We start from the raw sequence: 12,219 nt of genomic DNA on the forward strand, positions 1-12,219 counted from the left end.
TTCTGAATAACTTTATCCAATTAAGCATTAAATTACAGCTAAAATAAGTTAAAATAACACTAATTGGTGTGCGTTCACCTACCACAAACTAACTGTAATGGTAGCGCCTCTTTCTTTCTATTTCGTCTCTCTTCGTCAAGCTACTAGCTGCAGCCATGAGGTGAGCTAAATGTCTAACATTTACAGTGCTGTTTTTTCTTTAATACGACACTTCACTGCTGTTGTGTTTCGCAGGCGAAAAACAGAACTAAAATGGTCAGAATTTCACACATTTCAGTAAGATTAGTCGTCTACACTGTCGTAGATTAGCGGGTAAGCTAATGTGAGACATGTCAGAGCATAACACCGCAGTTCGGCCTCAGTGCAATCCAATATATTGGCGTTGTTTCATTGCACACGTGAAAGTACGCCAGCCTTTGATTACCAAAAACGTTTGTTGGTGATCTAACCTCCCAATCCATTCAGCCAATACTTGTATCATGTCATATTGTTAAGGTGTTACTAATGGTGTTTGTATGCACGCATTTTCCCTTGTCTTCTAATAAACATCTGAAATGATACCTCCTCAGACCATGGGCTCACCTGTCATTTTTCTTGTGTTCCCAGCATGCTCAGGCTCCAGAAACGCTTGGCGTCCAGCGTCCTTCGCTGTGGCAAGAAGAAAGTCTGGTTGGATCCAAATGAAACTAATGAGATTGCCAATGCAAACTCCCGTGAGTGATTATAATTGTAAGAAATGTATCTTTGATGGCATTTCTGAATGGCTGAATTTCCCATTTTGTTTGTGTTCAGGCCAGCAGATCCGTAAACTGGTGAAAGATGGTCTTATCATCAGAAAACCAGTGACAGTTCATTCACGCGCACGCTGCCGCAAGAACACCCTGGCTCGTCGCAAGGGCCGTCACACAGGTTATGGTGGGTGTCATGTTTTTCTTTCAAAACGTTATGGATAACGTGATTAGATCTCCTGTTTGTCATGCAAGTTTCATAAATTACGTTCTCTGCAGGTAAGAGGAAGGGTACTGCTAATGCCCGTATGCCTGAGAAGCTCTCCTGGATGCGCCGCATGAGGATCCTTCGCCGTCTTCTCCGTCGCTACAGGGAGTCAAAGAAAATTGACAGGCACATGTAGGAATAAAAAATTTACTTTAATCAAAAACATTCCTTAAACAGCAGACTCTTCAATCCACAATTAATGTGTGTACTTCTAGGTACCACAGTCTGTACCTGAAAGCCAAAGGTAATGTCTTCAAAAACAAACGCATTTTGATGGAGCACATTCACAAGCTGAAGGCTGACAAGGCTCGCAAGAAGCTCCTTGCGTGAGTTTTTTTTTCTATTTGCATTATCTAGGCCTTTAGCACATTATGCCCAATGTTTAAATTATTATTTTGACCTCATTACAGTGACCAGGCAGAGGCTCGTCGTACTAAGACGAAAGAAGCTCGCAAACGCAGAGAAGAACGTCTTCAGGCCAAGAAAGAAGAAATGATCAAGAACTTGTCAAAGGAGGAGGAAACCACAAAGAAGTAATTACATGGTGTATATTCTTGTGATACTCCTTTTGTTAAATAAATTAAGTAAAAAATATTGTTTGGTTCGTCATTTCTCTCCTTCATAGACTGACTTTAACTTAATAATATAGATTCCTCACAGTGACTCAGAAAAAGATTTGTAGTAAAATTTTTGAATGATGAATATTCTTACTTTGATGTACTGTACTCCCTTTATATTATATTGTTACTGTTGCAGAATGACTGTCTCGCTGTACAATCATGTACAGTGTGTTCTCAGTTTCCAGTGTGTGTTTGTTTACATTTTGAAGTGTGTGTGTGTTGATTGTTTGCAGTGTGTGGTTTGTAAATATTTATTTTGACCCATAGCACTTGTTTTGACTGTATTTTATATACAAATATACATTTTATATTGTGTTTTGATATGATCTATAAATGTACAGTAATAGAGCAGCTGGGTGTGCAGATACAGATTTCTCTCAGTGTGAGTTTTCAGTAAAGCCCTCGTTGATGTCTGTGGGTTGAAACATTCAAAAGTTATTGCATTTTTTCCAAACGTTCTCCAAATGTCTTCATTCGGATATGTTTGGAGAGGCCTGGACTTACTCATGATAAAATGATTGTAAAACTCATTTTTGTAGGTATTGACTTCAAATTTGAAATGTAAATGGTCAACAATCTTGTCAGTTGAGGTATGGTGTATTTTTGTCCCCAGCTCCCTACTGCAGCTTTCTACACCTTCATTTTCACAAATGTTTTTTGGTGAGGATGAGAAAACATTTTTTTATGTGTGTTCCCAAGTGTATAAATGCTCAGCAGACAAACTTACAGTGATTCTGACACCTGTGGGTAAAACTATAGGGTGTTACCTTTACAAAGACCCCAAACTTGTGCATTTACTACTGAGGGTTCAATAATGGTGATTATTTTAATTTGGAGAGGTCAGAACAAAGGCAATTTCACCAAAATGACCCGGAATGCTAAGGGGTTAATAATATAGATTCCTCACAGTGACTCAGAAAAAGATTTGTAGTAAAAGTTTTGAATGATGAATATTCTTACTTTGATGTACTGTACTCCCTTTATATTGGAACTATTCATCGAGACCACCAGTTCTCCCAACATTTGAAACCTCAACACTTAAAACTTTAATATGCATTCAACAGAGGAAATATCTCTAGCAAATTTTTGAGAAAACATTTCCATTACAATAACAAAAAAATGGTTATATTAATAACATGTTAACCTTCACATCAATTTTTTCTTGCCTTTTCCCTTTTTACCCTTCTTCTTGGCCTTGTTTTTCATGGCTTTGCGGATACAGTACCCTCTCCACCAGGCCTGGATCATGATGGCAGCTTTAGTTTTGAGCTGTAGTATCCTCCGCTCCTCTATCATATTCTCCTCTGCCAGCAGCCGTTTGGCCACTATCTCATTGTACTCTCCCTCCAATGCAGTGAGCAGTTTCTCCAGACTCCTCTGCTCCTCCTCAATCTTATGCAGCTCGGCCTCTTTCGCCTCCAGATCAGCCTGAAATGTCATAAGAGTAGATTTCATAACATCCCAGTTCATAATTTTAAAATGTTTGGCAATTTGGATAACCCCATGTTTTAAAACTTGGAATATAGTTTGAGTGTCCCACCTGGCTATGGATTTTTAATTTACCTGCATCTCTTCCATTTTCTCATCAAATTCCTCAATGATATATTCAATTTCTCCTTCTATCATATCAGTTCCCTGAGGAATAAAAGTGTGATAAAACAGTAAGGGGTATTATGTAACTTTTGGATGCAGGGTCTACCACCTGCTTGTCTTCATGGACATGTTATTGCTTTGCCTCAAATGTTCCACAGTGGTATTATCAAGAACTATGGAGACAAGCAGTTGATGTCACCAGGCCAAGTTACTAGTTAACTCCACAGAGAGGTTAACTTGCTCTGGTGAATATGTTTTTTCGTGGTATTTCTTTAGAGATAAAAACACCTTTAATTGATTCAAAGCTATATTTAACACCATACAGTGGAACATTCTCAGTAAAGTAATAAAATCTTCATGGTGGCAAACCCCCTTTAGAAAAGTTACACAGTGGACTTTTAAATTACCTCCTGAATGTCTCTCTCTTCCTCTCTGTCCTCCAAAAACAGCTTATTGAGCTGGGCATCGAGTTGTTCCAGTTCTTGTTGAAGGCTTAGCTGCTCTGGTGTGTTCAAGTAAGACTGGTATTGTTGATCTGTGAGAGGGGTCTCAGACATTTGTGGTATTTTCAACTTATCCATACTGGCTTTGCAGTCTTCTATCTGAAAAGCAAAGATGTAATTGCAGTTAGTCAATAGTAGTACATTACGAAACCTATTTAAGTACAGTTAAAAAGCTTTTACCTTTTCATCAATTCTGCTTATCTGTTTGGTGACACTTGCTATTCTCTCGTCAAGTGCTGCCTCACTTTTAGGATCTTGGAAAGGTTTGATCTTCAAAAGGGCTTCTTCTTGTTTCTCTTCTTCAAGTGTACAATGAATAATTGTTTTGAGATTTTCATATAACACCTGCTCCGCTTTCCCCATTTCTCCATCTAATCCTTGTTTTATCTGGGCAAAATCAACAGGAGCATCTCGAAAGCACCTTAACAGTTTTTTGTAGGACTTCTTAAATTCACTTTTAAACTGTGCATCACTACCTCCTTTTACTACCTTACGACCTTGCTCCTCTGCTCTCTCTAATCTGTCACATAGTAACTGATGCGTTTGAAGTGCTCTACACAGTGAAATGTCCTTGATGTCAGCCACGCGGTCCGGCTGAAAAGTCAATGCCACTTCCACTTGATTTAAGCCCTTTTCCAATATGCTTAAAAGCTGTTGTTCTTGTTTTAAGTGCACAATTTCTTTGGGCTTCTGGTTGAAAATTATTGAAGTCTTCCTCAAGTTGGAGTTTTGAGAGCCTGAAGGCAATAGATTTGGCTTCATAGGTTGTGTTATCACATCCCTAGACATGATAGGAGGTGGCTATAGCAAAAGAAAAAAAAAACATGGTTAAAATCTACAAAAAAATATTATATTACCACTACTATCTAATTCACCTAAGTACCACCCCACAAGAGGTAGTGATGTCTCTAAGTTATGTGGACAAAACCTTAAGTAAAGTTTTGAAACTGTTTTCAATTGTAACTTAGGTTAAATGGGCACTTCCCCATGTAGCTTGTAAGTTTGTAAGTGGAGGATTCAAAACTGTTTATTCTCCATGAAGATGTTGTTTTGCCTGGAATATTAAAATAAATAAATAAATAAAAAATAAACATAAAACTAAGCAATCTCCATGGAGACAAGTATCAGACTCCACCAAATCTAGGCTAATTTTTGGCCATTAAACTCCCTTTGTTCAATAAATGCAAAATAGATAAGTTAATAACATATTGTTGAATATTCCAAACAAAGAAATGAATGAAATGATTTTATGAGGCAGGCACGTGGTGGACCCCTCCACCTGAAAACTTGGCTACAGATCACACCTTTAGGCTAGGCTTGCTTATCCTCCTCACTCAGTTATTTAACAGTAATGCACAAATAAATATTTTAACATTAACAACCTGCATAAATTACCAAGTAAAAATACAACATTGACACGCTCACTTCCCTTACAGACCTTAGATTATCTCCGCTTGTCCAAACTTGCTGTTCAAATACCGATGCTAACCTGATGTGTGACCGTGTGTGCGCGTTGCTAGGATACCTACAACGGAAGAGTCTCGAAAAGCGTTGTCAAATCTAAAAATAAAATATAATAAACATTAAAAAAATAAGAAATAAATAAGAAAAACTGAACAATCATACCGTGTATCTTTATATAATTTTTATGTATGTTATTGGCCAAGTAAGAAAATATGCAGGACTCAGGAAGAGAAGACCCTGGCTTTTATTGTGAAATGTGGTCTGCTAATTTATTTACATTATTGAGTAGCATGTGCAGTTAAATCTAATAAAATGATAAAATTAAGAAGCTGAAAATGAACGAATCGACTTAAATACTCGGTAGACTTATTAAATCGCATATGAATAAATGAGAAAATAGAGGAAAGTACCGCTAGAGGGCAATGTCTTACAACTGCAAATTATGTTTTTTGTTGCTCTGCACAGTCACAGTTAAAAGCACATTCATTCATATGTGCAGTTATAAAATAGCAACTTTAATAGGAAAGTAATATGTTGCAGATTTATTATGTTGCAGATTTATTAGCCTTAAATTAATTAAGCAAGTAAGCTGGAAGTAAAATCCTGCAGATACAAGCCAAACTTTTCATAGGTCCAAAGTAAGTGCCCTCACAGTTTTGCCCATAAATTAGTTTTCAAAAGCCCTGAGGAGCAGAGCTGACAGCTTATGTCGCATAATGCTCTGTTTATCCTGACACCCTGAATTAATTTTCACACACTGTTTCCCATGCAGCACTTAGCTCATAATAAAATAGGCCATTCAAGTGGATGTAATGATTATATATGTGGAAGACAAAACCAATCTTTGGATATACAGTGTGGGAGCTCAGCGGGAAGGAGAAAACTGGCCATTTCACTGCCCTGTTAATGTATTTCTTCATTACCGGGAGGCACACTATTTCCTGAACCGTGAGTCTTAATGGCTTGAGATAGGGACTTTTATTATAGCTGGCTTTCAACCTAAAGAAAAAGACTATGCTGCAAAGTTAAAAATCTGTTCAGACTATAAGTTACAATTTCAGATTCCTTCACTAACTTCACTGGTTTCATATTGCATGTTTTTATTATAGGCTTTATTATCTTTCTGAATGACACTTTACTTGTACTTCTTTATAATAAAAGCTTTTAGAATTTTCAATGACAGACCTTATGCTGCAGACTAAAGGCTTAACCTAAACAGACAGAGACATATTCACTTCACATTATCAGCCTCTTTTGTTGAATTCTGTCTAAATGATGTTTTGGTTGGAGTGCACACGTGAGCAGGACCAGGAAGACAGATTTCTCTCCTTTGTCATAATTGTATTGCAGATGGCTATATAAAGAAACAGTTGCACCAACAATGGTACAAAAGCAAAAGCAACACACCTGCACACTCACTATACATACAGTTAGAGAGCATGTTTCTCACATCATGACCATGTTGCTTATGCATATTGTGTTCATTTGTTGTGCATTTATATGTCTTCACTGCAGTAGGCCTTAGTGGAGCTTACATATAAATGAACACTGTGTACACTGTGTCTGAACAAAAGGTGATAGAGCAGTGGTCACATGTCCCTGTGTACATTCAAGTAGGTATATGTCAGAACTTCTACATCATTTAAATGCCAATGTAAAACAAGTGTTTTGAATCACCTCAGTATTTACGATATTCTAAAATAATAATACAATTTTGCTTCTTATGTAGGAATTGTCAGATATGGATAATTCCCATCAATATTCGTCTCGCTGATGAGGCTGATATAGATTTTAAAATTAAGGCCCACAAATTGAAATGAAGTAGTTATGTTAAAAAAAGTAACTTTTCACTTTTGTAAAACATAATTAGGAATGTGTTATTAGGCTGAATCATACAGGTCTTACTGAGGTTTTAGCTGTCTAAAGAAAGGAAGTATCACATTATGCCGATGTGCTGATGTGTAATATAAGACAAAAATACCATTTTTATTAAGTCTCTGCATATTTCTATAGCTACATTTTAGTTATACTTTTTATTTACTTATTATTCTCACTGGTCAACACTAAACTTATTGTCTACGATTTTTTAGCTGATTTAGGATAATTTTGATGTGCTGAATCCAAAAATCACATTGGTTTTGCTCAATCAGGCCAACGATCTGAGCTACATATTCTAAGCTACATATTTGTTTTTGGACGATTTTGTTTACATGTATGAGTATTTTCACATCATATGATGCAAAATTCTGTTATATTTCTCGCTATAAACAAATTCTGAAGATTTTGCATGTGCCAATTTATGACTAATTGTTGTTGTTTTTTTTATATTACAAGTGAATGAAATGGCTTCGACTAGAAGATCTTGCAAAAATAAGCCTGACATATTTTGTTACATCTGCGGTGAATACACCAATGTTCCTAACAGGAATCAAGTCACAAGTTTCATAAAGCGTGCTTACCATGCTTATTTTGGGATTAAACTTGGTGACCAAGATGAAGCTTGGGCGCCACACATGGCACGCAAGTCATGCACCGAGTATCTACGTCAGTGGATTAAAGGCAAGAAGAGTTGTCTGAAGTTTGGAATTCCTATGGTTTGGAGGGAGCCGACATCAATAGCTACTTCTGGGCTATTGATGTGACTGGGATCAACAGAAAGAACCGAAGCAGCCTCAAGTATCCTGACCGTGAATCAGCACGTCGTCCTGTAGCTCATTGTGATGAAATTCCAGTACCTGTCTTTGTAGAAGTTCCTGACATCAGTGACAAAGATTCCTCCAGTGTGGTTTTAATGATGATGCTCCACATCCTTTTTCCCAAAAGGAGCTAAATGTTCAGGTTTCCTGAGAATCTGGGATCACTGAGTGATGAGCAGGTGGAGAGATTCCATCAGGACATAAAAGAGATGGAGACCAGGTATCAGGGACGCTGGGATGCAGTCATGATGGCTGATTAGTGTTGGACTCTGAAGAGAGACATCCCTGCTGCTGAGCATTCAAGGGGTTCATAAAAACAGAAGTTCATGTCCTGAATTTTGCACAATGATAACGTAACGTTCCAATTTACATGTACTTACCTTTATCAATTAACATAACGTAACATTTAATTAATACATTCTGTTAGAAAACTATTTTTTATCTCCTAAAACATTTTTTTTGGATGAGAAATATTAAAGAAAATCAACTGATAATGTCACAAAATTGTAATCAATTTAGTCAGAAGATCGGATTTTTCAAAATCAAATTAGCATAAAATCCTGACCTGACTGAGAAAAATGGATATCATTTTTGGATTCAGCGGTGCTAAATGGTCCTAATTCAGTTGAAAAAACACAGACAACTTTCAAAAATGTTTTGTTTTTTTTGTAACCCAGGGTAATGAGGTAAAAGTAGTAGTACTGTTATTAAGTAAAAAAAAAAAAAAAGGAATCTGGAATTACTTAATTAAATTCTTAAATGGATATTTTTTTACTTTTACTTGAATACATTTCAGAGGAGATATCTGTAGGTTTTACTCCACTACATTTTTGAACTGGACTGAAAGATAAATGTATTTTTATTACAGTTTGAGAGCTGCAGAAAAGACTGAGAAGTTTATTTGAAATATTTGACCAACCAAAACTATAACAACAACAGATACAACAACTACAAATAAACAAATATAAACAGCTAGAACAAAAAGATTGATTCAATTGTTTCTGTTGAGCAAAATTCAGCACAAATCTTTATCAAAATCACTACATTGGAACCTTTATTACATCTCAGAATCTGCATGAAATACTTTTACTTTGTACTCTTTCTGTACATTTTTAAATAGATACTTTAATTACTTTTTAAAGTTTTTTGAGTATTTCTTCCACCACTGGCTTCTAAAATCAAGCAACGACATGAAAAGTACTATACTACGCCTTATTACATGTATTTTTAGCTATGTTTTATTTCATCTGTTTAAGTTAATATGTGGTTGCTTTATATTTCTGTAATTGAGCTCATTTACTCTTGTCAGATTGGATTTTGAAAAACACACTCACAATTTCACTCCAACCCCCCAAAAAATCAATTTATGTAATTACGGCCACAGCACACACAGCGGCAAACTGAGCTGCACTAAACACTTCATTTCAAAATAAATGAGTCAGCGACGCCCAATTCATCAAAAGTCAATTAGTCCAGTTTTCTGCAGAGATGCATTTTCACACTGCAATTTCTTATATATTTCATACATTATATACGCAATATTTAGTTAAAAGCTGAGTTTCTAAAGGCGAATTGTCAAATCATGAGCCTTGGATGAGTGAGGAGGTGAAGAGAAGGTCAAAGAAGCGCCACTTGAATGAAGACGACGATGATGATTGTTTGTTTTTATTGTTAGTCATTTCCTGCACGTAAAAAAAAAAATAATTGCACTGTCTTTGAAAGCACAATCATTTACAATTATGAGAACTATTAACTTCAAAAGTATAACAAAGAAAAAGCAAGTTAGATCTTATCATTGTATTAACTATAAGCACTTTTCTAAAACTTAATTAACTGATTACTCTTTTATGCAGATTCTGGTTGGTTTGTTGGCAGTAGTCAAAGCAGAGACGTCAGACATTGGCATCGTGACAGCTGAGAGGTTAGTACATTTGATTCACAGCGATCCGGTGCTTGGTTTTCTATTGGCTATTACTCAAATGAGGTGCTACTGGTCATAAATCTATAGCTCAAGATTTAGACAGGCTGGAGAAGGATGGGTCAAATGCAAATATCAAACATGTATGTCAAATGCAAACATCAAAAACACGTGCTCTGCGCCATACATATGAAATTACAATCATTAAAACGTGGCTGACAGGCTCAGGATAATCTCTCACCATACAGCAGTGATCTATGCCAGTTTTCACACTGTACTTTTTGTGAGTCGCTTTGAAGATTTATAACCAAGCCTTCTTTAGTGCATTCTGCTGATTCTACAGTATTTTGTGCCTCTTCGTCTCTGTTTGTCATAACAGAGTACAGAGTTTTTGTTTGCTTGAGCAGTGCATGATAAAAATCTCCATTAAGAGCAAGCCACGCATCTTTTTCAAAACAGAATAGACCAATTATTTTGACAGCCTCGCGAATCTTAAAAGACAACGCAGGTAAAAATGGATTTCTTTACGTTTTTTGTTAGTATTACAAACATCTGACTCTAAAATAAGTCAATAAAATAAAGAATTCATTTACAACTGTACTTATTATTGTTATATAAATCTAAATTTACCATTCTGGATACATGCCTCTTAACCTTCATTGTAACATTGTCTAGACTAGGAGTGGCCTAACTAACAAATACGTTTTTTCCTTGATTGCAAGTTCTTCTTAAGGACGACTTTAAAGCTCAATCATCAGAGGAGCTAGAGTCATCAAATCACCCTCACACTCCTTTTTGATCACATAAATGTCCCATGTAGACAAGAGGCTCTTACAAACTCTAGCACTTAAGTTGAGAGGCGTGTCCTTGTACCTTTGTCCTAAACAGTAATTGTGTGGTTTGACCTTTCTGCAGTGAAGCCAATGGGTCATCAATAACATGCAGGTTTCATTATGGCTGTAAAAAATAAAAAAATGAAGCGTTGCAAGAGTCAAAAACATCCTTGCTCCCACTAGTGCCTGCTGCTGTTGTTGTGCCACTGGGCAGGACACGTCACCCTTGCCTGTGAGTGAATGGTCGTCGGAGGGGCTTATTCGCCTCTGAGTGCGGGAGAGTGAATGAATAATGCAGAATTGTAAAATTGAACAGTGACTTTGAGAAGTTTTGTCTGGTCAAAAAGACGTGTATTATGCAACAGTAACTCAATTGGTAGGAATTTGAACCACTGATACTAAGGTTGGTGGTTCAAATCCCGTTCTCGTCATAAATATCATTGGTAAAGCGTTATGGCCCATGGACACAGAGGTTGGTGGTGTGATTCTGGGTCCTACAGACGAAAGCTGTTATTGTGTTCTTGGGCAAGACACTTAACCCACCTTGCCCCTAGTGTCGGCGTATGAATGGGTGAGTAGTTCTTTGATTTAAAATGCCTTGAACATGGAAAAGTGCTATAAAAAACTGGACCATTTATCATTTACCATTAGTATAGTCTTGTGGAAAGTGATTACACACCCTTTTGCATTTTGGAGTTGAAAATTACTTTGTCTCTTCTAATTCCAATTTATAAGATGTTGGCTGTCCAGGAAAGTGCTAATGTTATACCTACAGGATATAGGAGTCTGTTTGTTACCTTCTTTCTTGGTGAAGTTGGCTGGAGCTGTTGAGGAATGTAAACAGAAACATCAGACAGCTCTTCTAAACCCGTGCACAGGTTTAGTTGTGGGGACCCTGAGGCAGAGCAGTGGCTGTGACAGACCTTGTGTTTCATTATTCATAAACCCCAGTGGATTTAGGAGTGTTTTTGTTAATTAAAAGAAACCAGCAGCAGCAGCAGCCTCACAGCAGCTCAGTGACGCTGCAGTTAAGACTGGAGCTTATGGAGCTGAATCAGGACTGAGGCAAAAGAAAAGCAGATGATACAGAAACATACTGTGCTTACCTTTTAAGTCGTCCTAAATATTCATCGCTCTAACTGAGTCACTGTATGGTGTTGTACTTGAAATTACACTTTTTCTGGTGGCGGTAGTAAGCAAGCAAGTAAGTGTGTAATATTGTTTCTTATTTGGTAGTCATATTTGAATTTAAATCTACATAGAATACAGAATACACTGGCTAGTTAAGGTTAAGGTTAGTGTGTACTTTATTGATCTTGTAGGGAAATGTGTCCTCTGCATTTGATCCATCCTTCAATGTCACTGAGCAACCTGTCAGGTGCAAGGAGTGCTATAACGCAGTGCCAGGGATCATCTCCAGGTCTTGAGCGAGGCTTGGTGTATTACATAACATTATATATAGACATAGCTTCATTCTGCTATTTCAATCTATACATATTTACAAGATTAGGCCCAGTAGATTTCTCCATATAAACAATTTGCATCTGACTTCTTCTTCAAGGTGCTGCTCCTTTTGTTTTCTAGCCCCACACAACT

At 36.9% G+C, this 12,219-nt stretch overlaps 1 protein-coding gene across 1 annotated transcript; it reads left to right on the forward strand.

Annotated features, from left to right (window-relative positions):
* The first annotated feature begins 81 nt into the window (after positions 1 to 81).
* Positions 82 to 1,577, forward strand: LOC117387314 (60S ribosomal protein L19). Its single transcript, XM_033984807.2, has 6 exons — positions 82 to 160; positions 607 to 713; positions 793 to 915; positions 1,008 to 1,128; positions 1,212 to 1,322; positions 1,407 to 1,577. Exons 1-6 carry the CDS (start codon positions 156 to 158, stop codon positions 1,531 to 1,533), a joined length of 594 nt encoding a protein of 197 aa, XP_033840698.1. The 5' UTR covers positions 82 to 155; the 3' UTR covers positions 1,534 to 1,577.
* Positions 1,578 to 12,219: the final 10,642 nt, after the last annotated feature.

The sequence above is a fragment of the Periophthalmus magnuspinnatus genome, chromosome 19, assembly GCF_009829125.3.
Source record: "Periophthalmus magnuspinnatus isolate fPerMag1 chromosome 19, fPerMag1.2.pri, whole genome shotgun sequence".
Lineage (NCBI taxonomy): Eukaryota > Metazoa > Chordata > Actinopteri > Gobiiformes > Gobiidae > Periophthalmus > Periophthalmus magnuspinnatus.